This window comes from Mesoplodon bidens (assembly GCF_964165515.1).
Source record: "Mesoplodon bidens genome assembly, chromosome: 4".
Lineage (NCBI taxonomy): Eukaryota > Metazoa > Chordata > Mammalia > Artiodactyla > Ziphiidae > Mesoplodon > Mesoplodon bidens.
In genome coordinates this window covers 50,697,498-50,724,220 of record NC_138160.1, presented here as the reverse complement: position 1 = coordinate 50,724,220, position 26,723 = coordinate 50,697,498, and the positions used below count along the sequence as shown (strand labels likewise).

At 36.0% G+C, this 26,723-nt stretch overlaps 1 protein-coding gene across 2 annotated transcripts in view; it reads right to left on the bottom strand.

Annotated features, from left to right (window-relative positions):
- The window catches only part of IPO11 (importin 11), a 205,800-nt gene that overhangs the window by 17,082 nt on the left and 161,995 nt on the right, over nt 1–26,723 (bottom strand). For both annotated transcript variants that reach the window (XM_081233555.1, XM_081233554.1), the window contains exons 28-29: nt 18,153–18,248; nt 10,627–10,711 (exon numbers count right to left, since the gene is read on the bottom strand). In XM_081233555.1, the coding sequence (XP_081089681.1) occupies nt 10,627–10,711; nt 18,153–18,248 (181 nt within the window). The remainder of the gene's footprint in view (nt 1–10,626; nt 10,712–18,152; nt 18,249–26,723) is intronic.

The window sequence follows — 26,723 nt, the reverse complement described above, 5'->3', positions numbered from 1 at the left end:
TAGAAACAAAGATGAGAATTAAGGGCTGATTTCTTTAATCTATAAACAGCTTGTTCAGGTTACTGACTGTCGCCTAACAAACTAGTCCAAACTAGGTGGCATAAAATAACAACTATTTTTTAATGTAAATGGAGTCAGTGAAGCCATCTTGGAGTTGGAACCACCTGAAGAGTCACTCACTCATGTGTCTAGCAGTTAATGCTGGTTGTTCTCTGGGACTTCTGCTGAGGAAAATAAGACCTATGTTCTCCTTGTGGATGCTTGGGTTTCCTTACAGCATGGCAGCTGGCTTCCAAAAATAAGTGTCCCTAGAGAACAAGGTGGAAGCTATATCTAATGATCTAGACTCAGAAGTCATAAAGTACCAGCAAGCCTGACCAGTTTCAACAAAAGGAAATACAGGCCTAACATCTTAATGGGGAAGAATGTCAAAGTCACATTTTAAGAATGGCATATGGAATGGGAGATATTATTATGACCATTCTTGGGAAACATAATCTGTCAGAAAACTCCTATCTAAAAGCAAAAAAACAAACAAATAAAATTTCTAATAGAAAAATATAAACAAGTCATTCATCAAACAAAGGGATATAAAGGAGCTACAAGCATCTGACAAAGGCTCAGCCTCACTCATAATTAGAGAAAGTACATTAAACAACAAATTACTGCTTTCTAACTATCATATTGTCCAGGGTACAGGACAACTCATGTACCACCACTGGGCACATAAATTTAAATTGTTAGTTGTTTTCCTTGAAGTGACGTGCTTACTTCCGAGAAAATGCATGCCGAATGCTCCAGTCTGAATGATCATGTTTATCTTTCAGCTGCTCTTCCACTTCCACATTCAAGTAGTGTTCATGAAAAAGGTTTAATTCAGCTCACAACTCAATCATAAAAGTACTTTTCCTCAAGACCAACCACTGTCAGAGAATATTCCCATTTTGACACAGAAAATATTTAAAAGATGAGCACTCAAGAGTGGAGATCTATGAAAATTAATAATTTGTACTATGTCATCAAAGACATTCTTAAATGAAACTGGCTTTAAAAAACAAAAAACTAAGTGTATGGTAGTGGAGAATATGATGACTGCTAGTATAGTTTGCTGTCACTGACCTTATTAATGCTGAAGTGCCAGCAGTTATACCCACCACTGGGTACCCAACATTGTTTTAGCACCACCAGTACAAATGTTCACACAATGAAAAGGGAAATAATATCTTAGTATTATTACGAAATCATTATTATTATTATTATTATTATGAAACAATAATACCGTTGAAAGGGTTTGGGGAACCCCTTGTTATCTGTGGGCTACACTTTGAGGACTGCTGCACAAGAGATGCATGGGATGGAGATCCATTCAATGGAATGTCATCATGTGCAGCTATTAGAAGAAATAATGCAAATCTAAATTTATGTACAGGAAATATGCTCATGCATTTACTACATTTAAGAGGAATCAAGCAGCAAAATAGAATGTTTAGTGTTTCTAATTTGTGAACTACATATAGATGTTTATACATGTAAACTAAATGTTTGGAAAGATACATATAATGTTAGTAAAGGTTGCCTTGGGGAAAGGGTATTCCACATCATACAATGATTTTGCGATTTTTTAAATTAGTATAGGTTACTTTTATAATTTAAAAAAAGTCTTCAAAATAGGAACTTCCTTACGTAGAACAATTCTTTGAAAAGGCTTCTTAAATTTCCCTTTCCTCAAAAGATAGGCTCCTTATAAAAACACAGTTAGCATACTGCTAATTTATTGAGAAAAAGAAAGAAGCAGAAGAGGAAAGCCGGAAGAGAGTAGGAAAACCCATCAAGAAGACAGTCTAAAGTTCACTGGAATGTTACCTAAGTTCTCCCAAACCAGGCCATATTCTTCATCTAAAAATATGAAGACTTTATTTATATTGAGTCAATACCACATTGCCAAAGTCTCCAAGTGAACAGTGGCAAATTACTGAACTCTTCCTGATTAAGGTTTTCAGTAACAATTCAAGTAAATAATGAATAATGAGGCTGCCTATTTTTTTAATACTCAAGAACAATACTGATGTCAGCAAGGAAATAATCTGAGATCTCAACTAAAAGCAAAAACTTAGAAGCCATCACTTTATTTAGTTCCAAGAGCATTTTCAATAGAATTTTCTTTTCTAGTGTCTTTTGATTACTATGATGTAGCCTACTGTGAAAGACCTTAACCTCTTGATCTCAGACTATTTTTTGATTAACATTTTAGCTCTGCCACAGGGAAAAACTGCTATCTCAGGAGGATGCCTGGTTATCAATTTGTGACTTTATTACATCTCAGTTGGATTATTCAAGTCATTATTTCCTATCCTCTTGGATGGTTTAATGTTACTTGCAATTCCACAGTTTGTAAGAGCTGAATTAACCACTGCAATAGCATATTTCAAGATATGGGGTAAGTTTAACATTGATTTTGAAGTCTCACTTGGTACAGAAAGTTTTGTTCGATCCAACTTTGAAATATTTAGTATTTTTTATATAGCTGGCCTTAGGTATATAAAAAATATACCTAGGATAACCTTTCTTACGTTTTAGCATCACCTAGAAATGAAGATAAGGATATATTAACAGCAGTATAGCAGTCAGTCAAACTTATAGGTAGAATCTAAGCAAAGCATAGATAAAAACAAGTAGATCCTCCCATTTTAAGCAACTGGCTTTGTAATAAGCTAATGGCATTGAATACTTTTAAAGAATATGTATGTATTATTTACCAACATACACAAGAAAATAGGTTCTGTGGGTAGATAAACATGCTAGCAGAGAAAATACTGATTATAAAGATCAATGCTTTGTACATGGTGAGCATTCAAAAATGCATATGGAATGAATACAAAAGAAAAATAGTTCATTTTGAAGATGCTACTCTATTGCCACTGTGTGGAGGTCAAGAGAAGCAGCTGTGTAACTGCAGCAGGTAGAATTATTTGGTACCTGACTAAGAGTCAACAGAGAACTACTTTTAAGAGAATGGTGGACTGGGAGGATTTACACACAATTTTAACAAATTGGGCCTTAAGAGAATCAGAATGGTGAAAATATGTTAAGTGACAACCAAAAATAAGTGACAGCAAGCAAGCAATATAAAAATTTAACCAGTACAACTGCTTTACTTGCAAAATCAGAAGCAATCATTTATAGTCACTATTTTTCAAGCTGTTCTTTAATATTAAAGTTTAAGAATTGAGTTTTAAAGCTTTCTAGGAGGCAAAGGAACAAAGACAAATTTTACCTATTTATAATGCTTTTTAAAATTAGATATCAATAAAAACATTCGTAATGAACAATTTAGATCTGATTTTCTTGTTAACAAACCAGCTTTTGAATGGCTTTTTCCTATTATCTATCTACAGACTTTATAGATCACTATGTATCAAAGACTGAAGAAAAAAATGAAAACATCTCAGCAATTCTGAAGGGAAAAAAAAGAATCAGATGGCAGGCCATGAAGTAACAAATGTGAGTACTTCTATGTTAATGATTAAAAAGCATTCAAGCCTATATTTCTATAGTTTCATTCAAGCAGTAGCATAAAGAATATCCAGTAGTATGATAAATGAGAAAAATCTGACAATTAGTATAATAGATTTTCAGGGGCCATCTATGATACTGTTATAGGTTACATAAACAGCCTGTAAATATTTCATATTCTTGTTGAATAAAGAAAAATCAGAAAATGGGATATCTTTCATTGTTATCAAAATTTGAAAATTTTACAAATTAAGCAGGGATTAAATAAAACAATTTTTATTTTCAGTAGTAAAAAGTTGTATCAAAAGATTATTTTAGTAATGTGAAAATAAGAGAAACGATTTTTTTCTTTCAATACTTTAAAAATGCTTCTCTGCTACTGGCTTGCCTGCACTGTTTCCAATGACAAGTTTGCCACTGTCCTTATCTCTTTCCCTCTCTATATAATGTGTCTTTTTCCATTACGCTAGGAGGTGGATCCAAAAAGATATTGCTGTGTTTTATGTCAAAGAGTGTTCTGCCTATGTTTTCCTCTGGGAGTTTTATAGTATCCAGTCTTACATTTAGGTCTTTGATCCATTTTGAGTTTATTTTTGTGTGTGGTGTTGGAGACTGGTCTAATTTCATTCTTTCTTTTTTTTTAATTTATTAATTTTATTTATTAATTTTTGGCTGCACTGGGTCTTCCTTGCTGCATACAGGTTTTCTCTAGTTGTGGTGAGTGGGGGCTACTCTTCGTTGCAGTGCGGTGGCTTCTCTTGTTGCAGAGCACGGGCTCTAGGTGCGTGGGCTTCAGTAGTTGTGGCACATGGGCTCAGTAGTTGTGGCTCATAGGCTCTAGAGCACAGGCTCAGTAGTTGTGGCACACGGACTTAGTTGCTCCGCAGCATGTGGGATCTTCCCGAACCAGGGCTCGAACCTGTCTCCCCTGCATTGGCAGGTGGATTCTTAACCACTGTGCCATGAGGGAAGCCCCAATTTCATTCTTTTACATGTAGCTGTCCAGTTTTCCCAGCACCACTTATTGAAGAGACTGTCTTTCTCCATTGTATATTCTTGCCTCCTCTGTTATAGATTAATTGACCATAGGTGTGTGGGTTTATCTCTGGGCTTTCTATCCTGTTCCATTGATCTTTATTTCTGTTTTTGTGGCAATGACATACTGTTTTGATTACTGTAGCTTTGTAGTATGGTCTGAAGTCAAGGAGCCTGATTCCCTCAGCTAGTATAGTCATTCTGACAATATTGATTCTTCCAGTCCAAGAACACAGTAAATCTTTCCATTTGTGTCATTTTTTATTTCTTTCACCAGGGTCTTTACAGTTTTCGGAGTACAGGTCCTTTGTCTCCTTAGGTAGGTCAGATTTTCTTTTAAGCTTTGTTTGGCATTATCAGAGCAATACCTAATCTAGGGCTAATTTTGCTCCACTGCCGAGGTAATACAATTCTGAGTCCTCTACCTAATACTCTGTGAATTCTGAGATTTCCACTCTGACATGAGGGACTACTCCCTGCTCTGTGTCAGCTCTGAGTATTGTTCTTGTAACAATCCATTCTGGAGGTTCTTTCTCTGGACTTGGGTAACTTCTGCACTTGTATGTGCTAATCAGTACTCAGGTGAAGACTAAGAGGGGACCCACTGAAGATCCCCAAAATTCTATGTGAGCAGCTTCCTCTTCTCTGGTAACCTGAGACACTCTGGTGTCCTCAGATTTCCAGCTTCCTCTCCTCAAATCAGAGAGATCACTGGGCTCCCTAGGCCACTCCCTGGAAACTGAAGGCAGTAATATGTGGCAATCAGGGGGCTCACAGTGTTTGTTTTTTGTTTCTCAGGGATCATTATCTTTCATATTCTGATCTCCAATATCTTTTTTAAAATGCATGTGATAAAGGCTGTCAAAACATACAGAAAAGTTGCTACGTAAGTCTAGCAGAGGGCAAGATCATTTCTGTAACTGGGTATGGGTAGGAAAGGTGATCAGTGAGAAGAGAGAGTACCTCATGAGAAAAATGGCAAAAGAGTAAGCTGAGTGGAGAGAAGGAGGATAAAGGGGCTACTCCAGATGGAAGGACTAGTATGAACTCCATAACACAGACAAGAAAACATAGATATGAACGGAGATAAGTTATCTGGTTTAGGAGACAGCATAGGGAAAAAGGAAGACAAGGCTCAAAAGGTTGGCTGGAATCATACTACAGAGGTCTGTAAAGATTAACGAGTTAAATTCTTATTGCAGTGGTTCTCAACCCTGGTTGTACATCAAAATAATATGTGCCCCTTTAAAGAAATATGTATGCTTGATTCCCAGGCCCAGAAATGTAGTAGGTCTAAAGCAGGGAGGCAAAGGATATGGTTTGTCCAAAGTTAAAAACAGCAGAAAAACAAGAAAATCTAGGTTAAAAGCTGAGAAAGTGATTATGAAAACAAGGATGAATTATGGGGCTCCAGATAAAGGTACAAAACAGATTTACCAGGAGAAAAGGAATAGTTAGTGAGGAAGAAGAAGATGTTGTGATGAGAGAGAAATGTCAGAGTTCAGCATTTTGGATGAGATTAGTTCCAAATTAGGATAATTTCAAGATTTAGCATGAGAAATAGAGGGGAAAAATGTAACAGAACTGGGCAAGCTGAGGAAAAGCGAAAAGCTCTAAATTCATAACCAGCGTGACATTTCATGCAAGTTGAATACTAAAGAGTATTTTCAACAATTGTATAATTTACCTTGATTACTCAATGTTACAGGGTAAGGATTCTCAAAAGGCAGTTCAGAAACCACCAATAATAAGATAATGGATTAATCTCATATTATTTGTAAAATAAGTCTTTTTAACATGCATTTCAAAATACTGATATTGAATTAACAAGGAGACAGTACCTTATTAGTGACAAATACAATTTTGTCTTTCTACTAGTTCTGCTGAGTTTTTTAGAGGTAAATGGGAACAGGCAAAAGAATAATCTTACTGGTTCTCAGTGATCAAAACTGTTCAGGCCTAGGGGCAGGACAGGAATAAAGACGCAGACTTAGAGAATGGACTTGAGGACACGGGGAGGGGGAAGGGTGAGCTGGGACGAAGTGAGAGAGTGGCATGGACTTATATATACTACCAAATGTAAAACAGATAGCTAGTGGGAAGCAGCCGCATAGCACAGGGAGATCAGCTCGGTCCTTTGTGACCACCTAGAGGGGTGGAATGGGGAGGGTGGGAGGGAAACACAAGAGGGAGGGGATATGGGGATATATGTATATGTATAGATGATTCACTTTGTTATAAAGCAGAAACTAAGACACCATTGTAAAGCAATTATACTCCAATAAAGATATTTTTTAAATAAATAAATAAATATTATGTAACAACCTTAAAAAAAAAAAAAAACCTGTTCAGGGAGAGTTTACAATGTCCCACCCCAAACCACCACTATGGTGCACCCTGCTGACAGTATATTTGAACTAGAAGTTTACAAAACAACATTGTGGAATATTTGCAACTGATAATAAGGTAACTTTCCCTCCAACAATGTATTCTATATTCCAAATGTAAGTAAAAGTCTGAGGAAAACTGCTGTATTTCATAGTTACGCAAATAAGTTTTCAGGGAAAGTTGATGAGAAGGAAGGAAGCTGAAGGGAGAGGGAGAAAGGGGAGGGAAACAGAGGCAGAAGTGGAGGAAGAGGCCATCTATCTGCTCTCAGAAAGAGAAATATCAGGTACCTGAAGGCTATGATTTTCAGACAAGTTCCACTCCCACAATGCAGCACTTGTCCCTCCCTGACCCAGCGCTGTATTTGGCAATAGTAGCACAGGAGACAATACTCACTCGAAGGCAAAATGCAAGGCATGCTCAGGCTTTATTATATTTGCCACAAGACTTAGGATCTGGTCATGAATTTATCAAATAAAATGCAACCCAACCTAACATATCATCAATTTGTTTAGCTGTACTACAGCAAAAGCAGAAGACCATATGAATGATGTTTATATAGACCTTTATTTGTGCTACTGCTTCTACTAGCACAAGTGAGCGAGAAGCTAGTGTAGTTTTAATAATGTTCAACTTATTTATACCCCGTTATCAATTAAAGCATCTCTTAAGTATGTATAAAACTAGATTATTATTTACAGAAACAGGTTATCAAAATATTTCTAGGGCTTAAACTTTAACAGGAAAGCATGATCAACACAGCTTTACTTATTATATCACGTTTCATTAATAATGCTTCCTTAGCAGGTACCAAAACATTGCCAGAAAGCATTAATATGCTCAAAAACTTAAATTTGAGAAGTTTCAACCTATAAATGCCTAGTATGTCACATTTCACAAAAAAAGAAATTATAAGGAACTTAAAATGTTAAGGTGTTAGCTAAATTCTTTATAGAAGGGGTCATGAAATTACCATTCTACTACTGGAGTATACTAGACTGAGAGGAAACTTAGAAATGAAGTGAAACGCTTAAGCCACGTTCAATCTTCTCAGAATTAGTTCCCCCCAAACAGACAGAACAGAGAAGAGCTGGATAAAAAAGCACACAATCAAAAGTCTGGACAGCTTAATAGCTTTCCTGAACAGAAATTTCATCCTTATTTAAGATGAAATATAGAGAATTCTCATAAACTTATGGAAAATCATTTGGCACATTTGATATAATACTAATCATCCGCCTTTCTGAATTATAATCACTGCTGCTTCACTCTACCAAAGCAGCTACTGAAATGAAGATGCCCCATTTTAGGGACTACTTTAAGACAACAATGACAGTCAGTAAATCAGACTTTCAACTATGTAATCTTGGAATCAAGCAGCTACACTTTTTCTTCCGAGTAAATAAAAAATTTCATTTTAAAATGAAAAAACTCTTTGATGTTAGATTGGTTTTTCTTTTGAATAATAATTCATAATTATCTACCAGCAAACACTTCCCTTTGAAACTACAACCAAGACACATTTAGTTAATTCTCAAAAAATTTCTAATGTTAAAGACATCACAGTACAAGAATGATGATATAATTACAGAAAGAAAGTACAGAATTTATTCATGTAACCCTGAAGATACAGTGAAGCTAATCCTGTTTGTTATTGAAAAGTTACTGAAAAATTAGCACTGTATTCATAATTATATTTATTCAAGGCTAAGATACATAATCTCAGCACTAATCATAAACACTGTGGTATTTATCAGCATAAGACTAAAAGCCTTATGGCTAAGGCACTGGAAATCTTAATAGAGATGACAATATAAATCTACATCAAATAGCTACTGTGACAACTAATTTCAAATAAAATCAGCCATTTTAAAAAATAAAAGTTGTTCTATAAATCAATACTACCTAAAATAGAACAATGATAAAATAATGAGTTCTCAAATAAAATTTATGATCACAAAACTGAATCAAAGAACTTTAAGGGTTATTTCGAAAACTATGTTCTTACACTGCTCTCTGAGATAGTACTGCACTTACCTTCAAAATAAAGTTGGAATTAAAATTACTACTCTATGATGTTACTAAGGATTCTATATGTAATGAAGAAAAGACCTGGATGAATCAATTTGCAAAGGGAAGATCTACCAGACTAACCGTGTTACTAAGTGTACAAAAAGCTGATCTGAAAGGAAGCAGAATACCTATTATTTATTTATAAGTTCAGAACGTTATTAAGAAAAATGCTATCATATTTTTCTATAACACCAATGATATATTCAAGGCTTAAAAAAGTAGAGGTGAAAGAGGGGGAAAGACAAATTGTTATGTTCTACCAAAAGGTTATCATTATTCTAAGTGAAGAAAATACATTTTCCATGTATTTAGGATACTGCTTAGCAGTCTCATTTCATGGGAGAAATATTTCCAGAGGTATATTCACAATTGAAAACTTCACTAGGACACAGATAGTGGGGAAAGAAAGGAATAGTATTAAGAGCTTTAAAAAAAATAATCAAATAATTTTTAGCTTATAGGCCTTGGAATTTGCTAATCCAATTTCCCCCTCATTTCTCAGATGAGGAAATGACTCTCATGAGACAAGGTGACTTCCTCAACATCATAATTAACAACACAAACAGGACTAGAATTCAGGTTTTATGAACTCTTAGATATTGTCCTTTCCTCTACACTAGTGATAGGGAAATGACATCTAGCATAAAAACAAAGTAAAATGGATTAAACTCAAACACAGTTTAAAAGAAGGCTGTCAGAGCCATGCAGTATTAGCTATACACCTAGGATGAAGCCCTTGAGGATTAATGTGGGATAATTCAAGGAGCGAATATCATGAGTAGACTAATGATAGCCAACACTTACAAAGTAATTATTAGGTGTTCAGCATTATCTATCTCATGACCATTTGATACATTAATTTATTTATTCTATTTTTGAGGTAGAGAGTGTTGTTTTTCTCAATTGTGAATGAGGACAGAAAGTACAGTGAAGTTAATAACTGGTGAGGTCAGGAGACTAGAGCAGATTCCAAGAGAAAAAGGAGAAAAAGTTTATTTATGTAACTATTTTATATTCACGTGTCACACTATTTAAAAATTTATGATTATAAATAATTTTAGAGGTAAGATATTTTAGATGTTTCCTATTTTTTGTTCCTTTTTCTTATCAGACTCCTGTAGTGAGAGTTATGGTTTTCAAAACAATTTAGCAGTTAAAGGCATTCTTATAAAGGCTTGTAATGTATTTCAGAAAAAAATCATTATAAGATCCATGAAATAGGGAATAAAGAAATTTCAATAAATCTCAAAATAGAAGAATTAGCATTACAATTTAAATAAGGTTTGAGGGTCACATGGTTCCTGTAAGTAAAGGAGTAAACCCTCTGCTAAGACAAGAAACAATTATTTCAGATCAAAAGTTAAACTCATCTTCCTGTACTATGAATGCAATTTATCTGTTTTAGGAGCATACCCCAAATTTCAAAACTCAGTTATGTTACATTAATTCTGCAACAGGGTCAGGCGAATGGATGGATGGATGGATGGATGGATGGATGGATGGATGGATGGATGGAAGGAAGGAAGGAAGAATGGACCACCATATATTTTGATACTTCCAGAATATAATGACATTATATGGTTTTCCTGGATTTTAGAAGCTACTTTTGTAACTTACCATCTTTTTCCTCTTATCTTGTTCTGTGGGTGGCTCTTCATCTTCTGTTACTTTTGGTTCTTCAAGATGAGACATTAACATACAGCTGCAATTTTAAAAAAAAATGTTTTAAATAAATTTTAAAAAGTCTATAACATACTAAAAACAAACCTCAAAATACTGAGAACAATAACGCTTCTATGTACCAATACGTGAGAATAGCTAGATAAATTAGATGTATAATTAAAAAGTTTAATTATGAAAAGATATCTCACTTTTAAAAGGGTCACACCAAAAAAAATTTAGAGCATTTTGCTTCAGTATTTAGGTAATAAATTGTAAGAAATTTATTTATAGGCAACTTTTGAAGCATAAATCACTTGACAAAGCAAGGTATACCTTTTATATCTTTCTAAAAAATGATACTAAAAAAACGATACTTACAAACACTTAAAATTAATACTTCTTTTCCACTAATCTTCATATGTCTAATTATTTATGTTTCATAACAGTAACAGTAATTTAAATAGTAACATCATTAAAACACTATTCATTATGTAACAATCTACTTTGTGCTCCAAATTACATTACTATGCTATGAGGAACCTGTCCCTGATAGCACTTGTACCAGCAGGACGGTTATAAATCATTTTATTTTGATTATCTGCACTACTGCTCTTCACCATTAGCAGAGATAATAGAAATATAGCTTCCTATTCAGTCAACATTGGTTCCAGGGAGACAAGATATGAATATTGTCTAGTGAATCAAGTAGACAGAACAAATGTCACTGTTCCTAATTTAGAATAGAATTCAGTAATTTATCAGAGTCATAGGTTCTTAACCAATAAACTGTGGCAAAGAAAGCTTGGTTTCTCTTATGTTTTGTGGCAAGTACAGGAGAAGGACACTTCCTGACTCAGCCGTGTAAATAACTTTTGATTGTTAAAGACAAGCGCTGACACCAGAAACCTGATCAGGCTCACTCTTGCAGGGGACATGAATGTCCTTTTATCCTTAATCCCCCACCATTAAAAAAATATTTTTTGGAACAACTGGCTCTGATGAGTCAGTACACCTGGTGGGATCAAACAGTAAGAACCTTAAACTGGAAATCAGAAGCCCTGAAAAACAGCAAGAGCTCAGTCGCTAACTCACTTCATGGCTTTAACCTCTGGGAACTGCAATGCTTTCGTCCACCATGATGTACAGTTGACTCGTCCACCATGATGTACAGTTGATTCTTCAACAACATGGGTTTGAACTGCAGGGGTCCAGTTATACACAGATTATTTTCTATAGTAAATACTACAGTACTACACGATCCCTCGTTGGTTGAATCCAAGGACGTGGAACCAGAGGAACTGTGGGTATGATGGCCAACTATAAGGTATACTTGGGTTTTCAAATTCAAAGAGGGTGGGTGCCCCAATCCCCAAGTTGTTCAAGGTCAACTATAAAATGATACAGCACAACTAGTTGGCCAAGGAACTCTGGCACAAAGTTGGAAAATTATGACATTATTATCTCAACCCAAAAGGTATTTAAGTTAATAAAGTAAAATGTTTAGAAAAAGTCTAGATCCCAGTTTGTATTTTAGAACTGAAATAAGATGGAGTTCCTTCACTTAAGCTATTTTAAGTCTGCTGCAGACTTGAATTTTAACTGCAGTAGATCTGGATCTCCTTGGAAGTATGCTTTGTACTGCATCAAATCCCTTCACTACATTCCAAAATCTGTCAACTTACTTGTATAGTAAAAAACTCTCTGTTCTCCCTTCCCTAAGTTAAAAGATTTATCACACTAATAATAAAGTATATTCTGGATATAAATATACACACTTTTTCCCCAAAGAGCAGGATATTTTTACTTTGCAATTCTGCAAATTGCATTCATTTGGGTCTCTGAAAGGTAGAAAGTGGAAAAAAACAACAAAAAAAAATGAATTGAAAAGCCCAAAGCTGAAATTCTCTACTGCAAGAAAATTTCCAATTAAAAGTCAAATCTTGGGGACTTCCCTGGTGGTCCAATAGTTAAGAACCTGCCTTTCAAGGCAGGGGGCGTGGGTTCGATCCCTGGTCGGGGAAGTAAGATCCAACTAAGCCCAAGTGCCCGTGCGCCACAACTAGAGAGCCCGTGCACCACAACTACTGAGCTGCGTACTCTGCAGCCCAGGCACCAAAACGAGAGAGGAGCCCACGTGCCGCAATGAAGCGCTCCCGTGCCGCAACTAAGACCCGACAAAAGCCATAAATAAATAAATACATACATAAATAGATATCAAATCTCATTTTGTTGACAAAGATTAAAGATAGGGAATCATGTTTTACATAAAAAGCATGGTGAGAATTAATAGAATTCTAGTAAGCTAAAATGTGTGCACTGTGAATGTAGTAATAGTAACAAAATAATAATAACAACAGTTTAAAATAGGGACAATTAACATGTGAGCATAGGCAGCCACCCCTCACATCCTACTCTCATCCACTGAATACATCCAGGCACTCTAGTCTGCTAACTCAGAATCTTTCCCAACAAGAAACTCCAACCAGCCAAACACAACTAACAGTGTTAGCATGCAACATGAAATCTTTTAAATTATTTCTGGTTTAAAGGTACACCTTTCATTTAATCTATACAAACCCACTTCTTTTTTTTTTTTTTGCGGTACGCAGTCCTCTCACTGTTGTGGCCTCTCCCATTGCGGAGCACAGGCTCCGGACGCACAGGCTCAGCGGTCATGGCTCACAGGCCCAGCCGCTCCACGGCACGTGGGATCCTCCCGGACCGGGGCACGAACCCGTGTCCCCTGCATCGGCAGGCAGACTCTCAACCACTGTGCCACCAGGGAAGCCCCAAACCCACTTCTTAAGGTTATAATAAAACTAGAACTGACATTATTCCATTGGTCTCTGCAGTGGACACTTAGGTTGCCTACATAATCGCCCTCCTTCCTAACAGAGCCCTGAACTTGTCGGTTATCCTCCTCTTCCATGTCACCATATGCTTCAGAAAAAGGTGATCTGAGCCCCAGGTGCCAGTGGCTCAGTAAGCAATCATGGCAATCCTATTCCCTTAGTTAATGACTGCTTTCAACAGGAGGATGTTTAAGAAATTCTAGCCAATTAGACATGAAGGGAAGTCTGATGAAATGCCTTCTAGAAAAGTGTCCTATGATGTTCAAAAGACATAAGGAAAAAGAAGATTACTTGGCTGGCACTGGCACTGTCATGAACTGTAATGCCTAGAAGTACTTTCTGACGATTAGAGAAAGCAGTCTGCATATGAAGTTAATGTGTTGAGCGGATGGAGTAGAAAGAACCTGGTCTTTAAAGATATTGTGAGATCACAAGTAGCTAATCCTAGAGCCTCTTACCTGCAGTTGTTTTGTTGTAAGGGATAACAAATTTTTTTATTGTTAAAGACAGCTGACTCAGGGTTTCTCTTACTTGCAGCTGAAACTCCTTTTACAGTCCTTTATATAAGTATCTTATCAAAAATTCATTTCTGGGCTCAGGCCAAGAAACAGTCTCCCTCTCTTGATACACCTACTTCCCTCCACATGAAAATAGGAACTAGGTAATTCCTAATGTTTCTCTTTGCCCTGGTATTTAGCAAGATCAGGGCTGTTTCACATCTAGATGCCACATGTTTCACCATTCAACCTTGTTTAAATTCCTTCAATCCTGTGTTAATAGTTTTCAATCATAATGAGCATGAGCATTTCTTATTCACTGACTCAAATCCTCTAGACTGAAAACAAGCAACTAACTAAAGGTTGTATATTAGCAGTATAGACAAAGTGCCACAAAGGAACAGAGAAGGATGCGATGAGTTCTTCCTGAGAGCATGGAAAGGAATCTTAGAGGCAAGTATTTGCGAAGAAGGGCAAAGCTAAGGGTGTGACATGCCAAGAAGAAGAAATGTTGAGTCAAGCCATGTATATAAAAGGAAATGGCACATTTGGGGAAGAAGGAAGAATCTAGGGAGGAAGAGACAAGGCTAATAATGTAAACTGAGGATCAGCAAAGAATACTGCCCCATCAACTTTATAAGAAACTGGGCTTTTAATTTTAAGACATGGAGCAGAATGGATCAAAAGGGTAAAATTGGAGAGAGAGAGATGCCAAGGAGGTCACTGAGACCAACATAAGTTAGGATAATATACAGGGGATAATTTAGGGTCAAGGAACCAAGGCTTCTTCTGATATCCTCTATTCCATTCTGAAGAGCTATCTGGTGGGTTAATGCATCAAGTGAAGGGAGAAAAATGCTTATATAAGCCTAAATTTTATTTTTGTTTTAGAAAAAGCTATATCCTTGATAGCTGGTATGTTTTATACTCTCTAACTATAAAAAACAATTTATGAGGCTTTTTCAAATAAATTTTAGTGCCTCTAAGCTTCCTGAAATGCTGGCTAAATCCTTTCTTCCTTATTACTTCCCAAATTTTGGCAATAGGTTGTCAATCTCATCTCCCTTTGTGCCTAAAAACAATGTATAATTTAAGGGAAAAAAAGGAAGCCACTCTAACCAAAGACAAGCAGAAAGCAAATTACAGGTGTCATTAATATATTTTCCTGGTCTAATAAAATAAGAACTCTACTAACTAAAATACAAACATATAAAGAAATGCAAAAAGATGAAACTAGACCATACACCATACACAAAAATTAACTCAAAATGAACCAAAGACTTGAACATAAGACCTGAAACAATAAAACTCCTAGAAAACAACATAAGTGGTTAGCTCCTTGACATTGGTCTCGGTGATTTTTTGGATCTGCTCCAAAAGCAAAGGCAACAAAAACAAACAAGTGGGACTACATCAAACCAAAAGGAAATCATTCAAAAAAAATGAAAAGGCAACTTACTGAATGAGAGAAAATATTTGTAAATCATGTATTTGATAAGGGGTTAATATCCAAAATATATAAAAATCTAATTCAATTCAATACCAAAAAAAAATGAAACAATCTGATTAAAAAACAGGCAGAGAGTCTGCACAGACATTTTTCCAAATAAGACATAACAGATGGCCAACAGACATATGAAAGACCTCAACATCACCAATCATTAGGGAGATGGAAATCAAAAACACAATGAGTGGGGCTCCCCTGGTGGCGTAGTGGTTAAGAGTCCGCCTGCCGATGCAGGGGACAGGAGTTCGCGCCCCAGTCCGGGAAGATCCCACATGCCGCGGAGCTGCTGGGCCCATGAGCCATGGCTGCTGAGCCTGCGTGTCCAGAGCCTGTGCTCCGCAACGGGAGAGGCCGCAACAGTGAGAAGCCCGCGTACCGCAAAAAAAAAAAAAAAAAAAAAAAAAAAAAAAACACAATGAGTTATCACCTCACACCTGTTAGAATGGCTATCCTCAAAAAGACAAGAAGTAACAAATGTTGGCAAGGATTATGGAGAAAAGGGAACCCTTGTGCATTATTGGTAGAAATGTAAATTGCTGCAGCCACTATGGAAAATAGTATGGAAGCTCCTCCAAAAATCAAAAACAGGACTACTACATAAATCAGCAATTCCACTTTTGGGTATTTATCTGAAGAAAAACACTAATTCAAACAGATATATGCACCTGCCAGATCTGGGAGACCAGATAATGGTCTCCCAGTCAGTTTGTTGTGCTTACATCCAACATTTTCCTTTTACAAACCAAAACTTCCCTCATGGCTGAGTGTGGCATATAGAGCCAAAAGACCTTGGTTCTTAGTCTTGACTCTTCCACTAATTTGCTGTGTCACTGTACTTTTCTGAGCTTCTGTAACCTATCTTTTAAATAATGAAACTACACTAGATAATTTCTAAACTTTATTTCTAACAACTTCCTGACTCTCAGCGCTTCCAGTTAACACACTATGCCTTTTCTTTCTCTGACATTCTATTAAACCACAATCTGGAATTCTACGTTTTGTGTGCTTTGTTCAAAACATATATCGCTGTCTTTACACATTACTAGTGTTTTCACGGTGCTATTATTAGGCACACCCTCCCCCTAACTAAATTATATACTCCAAAGAAGACAGGGAACATTTGAATATATCCTAAATATTTCACAAACAGTTGTAAACTTTGTCATATATTATGGATGTAAACACAATATTTATAGTCATGTGCCATAATCCCTACATTAACTTTTTTTTTTTTTTTTGCAGTACGCGGGCCGCTCACTGTTGTGGCCTCTCCTATTGCAGAGCACAGGCTCCGGACGCGCAGGCTCAGTGGCCATGGCTCATGGGCCCAGCTGCTCCACAGCATGTGGGATCTTCCCGGACCGGGGCACGAACCCGTGTCCCCTGCATCGGCAGGCGGACTCTCAACCACTGCGCCACCAGGGTAGCCCCCTACATTAACTTTTTAAAAATTGCCTACACACATAAAACATTTTGTTATTTTGGGTTTGTAATCACAAAAGTTTGAGGTTTCCACTTCATCTGAACTCCTATGTTCCTGAAAGCTAAGTTACACACCAGAAACATTTTGTTTATACATGTTTAATAAGATTCAACTACATATATCTACTTTCCATATTTTTCAACAAAGTATGATTCGAATGGCAATCTTTCCCATTTGCTATAGATGGCAAGGAAAATGGGCTAAGTACATTACTGAGGAGAAGTCAAGCAGTATGGAATCTCATGAAGCCTTGCTTATCATTATATGAAACATGCCTTAAATTAATAGTAATATTAAGAAAGATATGATAATCCTAGTATTATAAATAACAGGATATAGTGATAAAAATTTTTTTCACATTAATAGTTATATAAATGTGAGATTATCAGCATTCCTGATAACACAATTTTAACTAATCTCCCAAAGAATACACAGTTGACCCTTGAGCAACACGGATTTGAACATGGGTAGATTTTTTTCAATAAATTCGTATTTCAGTGCAACACATATTACAGTACTACACAATCTGTGGTTGGCTGAATCCATAAATGTGGAATCGCAGATACAGAGAAGGTCAACTGTAAGGTTATACGTGGAGTTTCAACTGTGCAGAGGGTTGGTGTCCCTAACCCCCATGTTGTTCAATAATCAACTGTAATTTTAACTACTCTCTTTTGGAACTAGTCAAGTACCATATGACCCTCTAATATCTTAAAGGTGCCAGTGATGCTTCAACCAGTCAAATACAAATATAAGATGCTAATCCATTCCCCTTTCTCCATAACTCCCCTGAAGGGCAGGGGAACATTGTTAGTGGAAAAAAAGAACATACTATCCAAGATATCTTAAAAGAGGAATTTACATGTTAAAATACACTTGGAATTTTTTAAAAAACCTAATGTCAAATCATAAAATGACGATTAGACCAAAGAAGTCCAATTGAGAATTTCACTATAACAAAACTAAGCTTATCTCAAGATCAAACAATATTATAACAAAGTAACAAAAATATTTTTCTTTTATAAAGACAAAATTTAAAAGTTGCCATACCATGCTTATATGGTTATAGTAAACAAAAATAATGCAGGATATAATTAATTACTCCCCAAGTCCAAGTGCAATTAATTAAATGATCCACCTACTCTTTATAAGTTCCTGTTTCAGGATCTTCTGTCATGACATCATGTAGGCCCTCCACTGAGATGTTTATGATCCCACAGAATTTATCTTGGATAACACTAGAATAAAAGAAGAGCAAAACAGGTTAAAATGAAGTATTTCCGCAGGTAATTCTTTTTTTTCCCTCTTAATTATCCTCTTGAACATGAAGAGAAATTTTAGTCTGAAAGTACAAAAGAAACTTTCAAAATATATTTCTTAAAGCAGAAATTGTACTTTGCATATTACAGTAATATTTGCTTTCACTAGATTACCAGTATGCTTAAATACTTAGGTGGGTAGATCAGATGGGAAAGAGATGCTTTAATTCTTTAATTTATCGTAATAGTCTTGTGTTAATGTCATAACTAAAAGAATAAAGGTACAAAATTTTGAATATCAAAAGTCTCTACTCCTGAGGAAAAAGACAAGCAATAGACTGGGAAAAAATACCTGTAAAACATAAATCTGATGAAGAACTTGGCATTGAAAACTCAGATGACAAATAACTCAATTTAAAAATGGACAAAAATTTGAACAGATACTTCACCAAAGAAGATAATACAGATGGCATATGATCACTTGAAAAAATGCTCAATATCATTCGTCATCAGAGAAATGCAAATTAAAACTGTAACAAAATTTTTTTTTTTTGGCTGCACCATTCGGCTTGCTCGAGATCTTGGTTCCCCAACCAGGGACTGAACCCGGGCCCTTGAAGTGAAAGTGCCGAGTCCTAGCCACTGGACTGCCAGGGAATTCCCAGTAATGAGATTTTAATAAGTAAAATTAAGAAGACTGACAATACCAAGTGCTGGCAAGGGTGAAAAACAACAGGACCTCTCATACATTGCCAGTAAGAATAAAAAATGACACATCCATTTTGGAAAACACATTGGCAGTTTATAAGTTAACACTCCACACAACTAAGCAATCCCATTCCTGGGTATTTACCCAAGACCAAAACAAGTATTCACAGATCTGTATGTAAATATTTATGGTACTTTTACTCATAATCCAAAACTGCAAAGATCCTAATGTCTACCAACTAACAAATGGATAAACTGTGGGACATTTATCCAATAGAATAATCAGCAATAAAAGGGAACAAACTACAGATACATGCAACAACTTGAATAAATCCCCAAAACATTACACTGAGAAAAATAAAAGATTTGAAATGCTATATATTGTATGACTCCATTTATGTGACTTTCTGGAAAGGCAAAATTATTTAATCAGTGGTTGCCAGGCAAAGGGACACAAGGGAACTTTTGGGGGTGATCGTTATGTTCTGTATCTTGAGTGTGGAAGTGTTATACACTGTGTACATTTGCCAGAAGTGTATGCTTAAAAGAGGTTTTACTGTATGTGAACTACACCTTACTAAGCCTAACTTTTAAAAAGTAGAAGTATATAACCATTTACTGGCACATAAAATTATGCTAAAAATAACTGCATAAATTATAACTCATCTCCAGGGAACTATTAGTATCATTCCTGCAAGGGACACACCGTGTTTCTCATACTGCATTAACATGCATAATTAAGTTTTAAAATGTTCAGTAAAGTAGTTCCCAGAGTCAACACTGTTTGGGTCATGTTCCCACCTTTGTAAAGTCAAAACCTTCTGTCTGTACTTTCAAGTGTGATCAGGTTTTAGAGAATTAAATCACCAGATGGGCAAAATAACCAATAGTTGTTATCATTCGGTTGCATTTTAACGTGTATGTAACAACCTATTGCAAGAGTATATATTTTTGATATCACTATATATCCTTCGCATAAGAATTTTAAAAATCTCTCAAGAAAGAAACACACATACAGTCTGCCTTATCTGGTTTAGTGAGAAACACCTTAGAAAAAGGTATTGGAGCCAACAGGCACATTAAAAGCTGCTCGACATCATAATTATTAGAGAAATACAAATCAAAACTACAATGAGGTATCACCTCACATCAGTCAGAATGGCCGTCATCAAAAAAGCTACAAACAATAAATGCTGGAGAGGGTGTGGAGAAAAGGGAACCCTCCTACACTGTTGGTGGGAATGTAAGTTGGTACCACCATTATGGAGAGCAGTATGGAGCTTCCTTAAAAAACTAAAAACAGAGCTACCATATCACCCAGGATTCCCACTCCTGGGCATATATCCAGAAAAGATGAAAACTCTAATCCAAAAAAATATGTGCACCCTCATGTTCAGAACAACATTATTCACAATAGCCAAGACACAGAAACCACCTAAATGTTCATCTGCAGATGAATGGATAAAGAAGATGTGGTACATATATATTCAATGGAATATTACTTAGCCATAAAAAAGAATGAAATAATGCTATCTGCAGCAACATGGATGGACCTGGAGACTGTCATACTATGTGAAGCAGGGTAAACAGAGAAAGACAAATATTACATGATATCACTTAATATGTGGAATCTAAAAAATGATACAAAGGAACTTTACAGAACAGAAACAGACTCACAGACATAGAAAACAAACTTATGGGTACCAAAGGGGAAAGGGGGGTAAGGATAAATTAGGGATTTGGGATTAACAGATACACATGACTATATATAAAATAGATAAACAACAAGGACCTACGGTACAGCACAGGGAACTATATTCAATATCTTGTAATAACCTATAATGGAAAAGAATCTGAAAAAGAATATATATGTGTGTGTATATATATGTGTATATACATATATATAACTGAATCACTTTGCTGTATAGCTGAAATTACCTATATGTCAAATTTTTAAAAGTCATATTAAAGAAAATGATTTTTAAAAAGCATTAGAAACCAAGATTGTGCACTAAAAAGTTCAGCCACTCTGTGTCATTTCTCTAGGTGTTGGTCTTCTTGTCTGTAAAGTGAAGATCGGACTCGGGGATGGCAGATACATGGTGGGGAATACAGCCATTTTCCCTTCCCACTGCAGAGTAATCACCACTAATCCATCATAGCAAGCTAAGGCAGGCAGGGCCTGACATTCCTTTTTAACAGAGTAGCATTCTGGATAGCTATCAACAACTGATCTCAATTAGTTGAAAAAGACAAAAGCCCTGTATTCTATAGCTTCCAAGGCTCTTTACCAGGCCTTTATGTCAATATTATTTAGGGACAATCCACTCAGGCAGCTGCCTTCTCTGCTCAGATCACCTCCAAGATCACCTCCAAGATCAACCCCACACCTTCTAGGGCTAGAAATTTCCCAAGAAATCAATAGAATTTCTGAGTACTGTGTATTTTCTCAAAATGATTATGAATTTTCCTAACAGGTATCTGACAACCCACGTGTGACCATGTTCTACTATGTGTGTGAATGTTAATTATAAGGGAGTGTAGGGGAAAGAGAGATTTTAAAAAGGTATAATTTGACAACCAGCTCATTTGTTTACAGGTTTTACTTCAAATTATCATATTGATCAATGCTGGGGCTACCAGCATGGTCACACATGTTTCTGAGGAGCTGGTAAGAAGTTATAATCTTTGCCATAATTAGAAAATGATACAGTTCTACAGCACTGGGCCTCAATTCAGATATGAACATTTACAGAATGAGCCTTGAAGGCTCAGAATAGATTGTGATAAACTGCAGCATGGATAAGGTAATCTTTTGACTGCACAATTCTTGCCAAAGGCAGTAACTTCACCCCTTTCTCATAAATGATTGGATTATTTAGATGACACTGCTAGAGCCAGAATGAAGCTTGAAAAGTTCTGAGAGAAATCTAATAGGTTCAGGAACCTGAGGTTTACAGAAAGCCAAAAGACAGTATTAGTGAATGATTGACAAAAAGGAGTGTTAAAATCAAACTAAAAAAGAGATAAGGATACTCACAGAAGCAGACTGGACACAGGCCAGAAGATATAGGTCCAATCTCTGCTCTACCTGCACATGCTAGTCAGGAAGAAAGACTATTGTCCTGGCCCATGCTTATTCAGGCTTGGAGGAGAAGTCAGTCATGTGATCACTGTGATTCACACTCCTTCTTCCCTCCCCTGCCTCCAGCTGAAATTTCTAGCTCTACCAAGTGAGAGGCTTAGATGACTGTCTTGTAGGGGTGAAGAAGGGAGGTGAGGCAACGTCAGTCAGTCATTTTTTTCACTGAAATGTCACCCATGCTGCACAGAAAAGGACACAAGAGGCAGAGATCTAGCCTGGGGGAAAGCGGGGGAAAAGGGGGGATTAATTCCAGTAGACGGGGGAAACCATGCTTACCCTGGGGTACTTAGTAAGTGCCAGAGGGGGTGAGGCTTGGACTTCAAGTTCAGAAAAGTAGAAAATGACTATGGCACAGAGTAGAAAGGTGTGTAATCTGGCTTTGAATGAAAAGAGCTGACTCTAGAAAAGGAGACGGACTGAAGAAAAAGAGTGGAAAAGGAGATTCTATGCCACATTTTGGGATCAATAAAAGGAGAAATTAAACAAAAATTATCTTCAGAGTATTCAATTTCAAAATACACTTAGAAGGATGCAACTCAATTACCACTCATTAAGCAGTTTGGGAAAAGTACCCCAAAATAATACAGGTCACAAAAAGCTAAAAGAGGCTTGTACTTTCCTGGCATACAGATGTTTAAAGAAAACAAGCATTAAGAAGTTATAAATTCTTTTCCTCCTTTTAAAAGTATTACAAAAATGTGTAAATGTTACATTTAAGAAGAAGCCTTTAAAATAAAATTTTTATAGACAGTATTCTTTATGATTCTTTTTGAATATTAAGCATTTGTTCCCATTTTTATCCACACAATACTTTCAACCCTGTACTTTATAAATTAAGAATAAATCTTGTTTTTTGTAATATACAATCTTTCTGAATTACATGCTTTAAAATGTAATTAGACATCTAAAATGGAAACAATCAAAAGAGAGCTGGAAACCAGGAATGAAATAGCAATAGGTTTGGAGGAACAAAGGGAAGGAGAAAAGTCATTGTACTTTGATAATCTTATATACATTATTTCTTTAAATACAACAAGCCAGGAACTAGGTATTATACTTTTTTTTATGAAAAAAGCTCAGTTTTTTCTTTTATATGTATTACATACTGGAGTTACAAGTACTACTTTATTAGAATTCTCAGTGTATCATCTCCTAACAGTAGTCTTCTTGTGTACATCCATTCAAATCTGGTGTGTGGTATAATGTGGGCGAAGTAAAGGTAGCCAGAGAAAACCATGCAATTTTAAATCTCACTCAACTCTTAATTCTCCAAAATCAGTGCTTACCATGAAGTGGCAGTTCACATTAACTAGGGCACAGCAATCTAGTATTTCTGAAAGAGATAGCCAAACTCCATGCTAATCTATACAATGGTCCCTCAATAACCATGGATGCTCAAGTCCCTTATACTATAAAATGGTGTAGTACGGTAGGCCCTCTGTATCCATGGATATGGAACCCGCAGTTTTCTACAGCACGGTAGAAAAAACAACATTCAGGAGCTTAGAGAAAAAACAAAACACTGATTACTGATTATTCCAGCCAGAAGTTTATCTTGGTATACTCCCATGAGCAGACTTCAGAAGACTGGCTTACTAAGTATTAATAAGAGGTGGATATATACCAGGATACCAATTAACTCACGAAGAAAGAAGTGATTAGAGTAAGTGGTCATATTACCTAGGCCAATTCTTCCTGGTGTATAGGTCACCATGGTCAAGTTCATTCACTTTAGTCGACATTTTATGAGCTCACAAAACATGTTAGACATCCTGATAAGCCCTTGGGATAAAAAAGATGGCCACCTCAGGGAACTTAGAAACTAAAGGACAAAGAAATGAAGCAACAAAAGAGATGTTCCTTTTTTGGTTTAAATCAGGTTATGATATCCTTAATCTGACTTTCTCAATTTTACAGGTTTCTGACTTATTGGGTTGGCCAAAAAGTTCCTTCAGGTTTTAAGTAAAAATAAAAGACGCATTGTTCATTTTCACCAAGAACTTTATGGAACAACGTATTCACTGTTTTGTTCCACTACCTTCTGCCAGTTTTCAGGTAACTTCATAATTCCATAATCCCAAAACTTTTTATCTTTGTGAGCAAAGAACTGTTCCAGGTGCCTTTTACAGTCTTCCAGAGAATTGAATTTTTTTCCATTAAGAGGATTTTGTAAAGACTGAAATAAATGGAAATCTGAAAGTGCAATGTCTGGTGAATAAGATGAATGAATCAGAACTTCCCAGCCAAGCTGTAACAGTTTTTGCCTGGTCATCAAAGAAACACGCAGTCTTGCGTTATCCTGATGGAAGATTATGCGTTTTCTGTTGACAAATTCGGACGCTTTTCGTCGACTGCTGCTTTCAGTTGGTCTAATTAGGAGCAGTACTTGCTGGAATTGTTTGGTTTTCTGGAAAGAGCCCAAATTAGAGGACTCGCAATTTCACCACATACACAACATCACCTTCTTTGGATGAAGACTGGCCTTTGGTGTGGTTGGTGGTGGTTCATTTCACGTGCCCCACGATCTCTTCCGTTCCACGTTATTGTACAGTATCCACTTTTCGCCACCTGTCACAATTTGTTTTAAAGACGGAACTTTTTCATTACGTTTAAGTATTTACGTTAAGTATTTTCATTTCACAATGCTAAATGGGACCCAACTGATTCTATTCATTTCCTTATTATTGAGGGCTTCAAGGAGGCAAATGGGTGCCTTCTTTTCTTTCTCCTTAATTTAAGAACTTTCAAGGCCTATCGAGAACCTCAGCAAGCTCTACTAAAACCACCTTTCCAAAGTGGTATTGAACTATTCTTCCTTTCACTGCTTTCAGGCATTAAGTCATCACCTCCTGAATACAGAAGTTCCTGACTCCAATAACTGCTTACTCCCTTCCTGCTCCTCACAATGTTCTCCCTCCTTTTTTCTATTCAATGTATAATTCACATTTTCTTCACGAAGTCTTCCCTGACCACTCTTTACCTCACTGTAATTGAGCGCTTTGTCCTTTGAATTTCCAATAGCATAAAACCTCTGCACTACTCATTTGGCGTGCCACTCATGTGGCACCTTTTTTACTACTTTCTTCTTATGTCCTTTAATTTTTCATGCCTGCATGCCTGCTCTCCCTAAGATGGTTAAGTAACATGAAGCAGAGCCCATGTGTTACGTTTATTTCTTTATGTCCCTTAGGGTAACATTATGCATCATGTGAACACACAATAAATAATCATAGGAATTTATGATCCCCAAGGCTCGAAAACTGCCCTCCCTTGTTTTATTTAAACAATATTATTTTTACTTATTTCTTTTTTAAATTACAAGTATAGGTAACTAAGTTGTAGATAACATATTACAATTGATTAGTCTACACCTGACATTAGGCAGAAAATAGAACAGGAGGTGGCTGTGCTGGAATCTACATCTGAAACATTCATCTTAGAAAATGCAAGGTAAGTTTAACATCAAGGATGAAAGGAGAGAATAAAAGTAAAACTGAAGGGCAAGAAGTATTAGTAATCTTCCTTTTTACCTATCACACTTTTCCTTTTCTTATTTTACATACTTGGCTGATACATTAATTTATTTGCACAGACCAGAGGTACAACTACGCTACAGAAAGAAGACTGGCCTTTTTAAACATCTGCTTGTTTTGTTCTTCAAGTATGTGGTAAGTGATGTTCTATATATATACACAAACATTAAATAACTGGTGAGAGCATTAAAAATTTTACTCAGTGGGTAAAGACCATCTGATCATTTAAAACAATTCCACATAGTTTTTAGTAAACTTTTCTTTTTCAGTTAAATGCACGTGAGTAAAACTACAGCTCTTAATCTTGACTTAGTATTTCCTAAAGGTATGACATTTTCTGGGTATCTGTAGAATATGTGAATTGCAGAAACTTCACGCAGAGTGATTTTTTCTTGCTTTTGAAAACTATGTACTAAAGAAAAACAAATCCATCTTTCTTGTGTTTTTCACCCAATTTAAAAAATCCTGCTGGCTTATAATTATTTCTGACCTTTTGTATCACTATGAACCCAACCACAGGTGTTCAGAAAACAAAATGCCCCTAGAAAGATAGTGCAAAATTTTTAATCCCAAAGGCACAAATAAAAGAAATATTCTAATATTCATTTGGTTAGCCTAAACAATAAATATTAGGTTAAATGTGAACAGGACTCTAGTTTCTTTCCACTTATCCAATTTTTATTAGTATTTTTCTAGTAAGCATTTTACACTTCCTGTTTTTAGATTAACTGATCCATCATCATAGAGCCTGTGCCTTAAATAACTTCTCTGTAAGTGATGGATTTACACATTTACATCACATCTTCATTCCCTTGGGCCTTGGAGGAAAACATGAATGCAGAAACAACCAAATTTTCAGTTACTTTTTCTGAACAGTTTTATAATCGAAAATTGATGATTTAAGTTTTTCATAGTAGCAAGCCCAAGAAAGAAAGAAATCAGAACTTCAGTCACTTTAAAATTTTCTCTGCTCTAACCAGACAACAATTATACTATTTGTACACTGCACCTAATAATATCTGAACCCACTCACATCATTAAATCCTAAGTCAGAGGGTCAATGAAGTT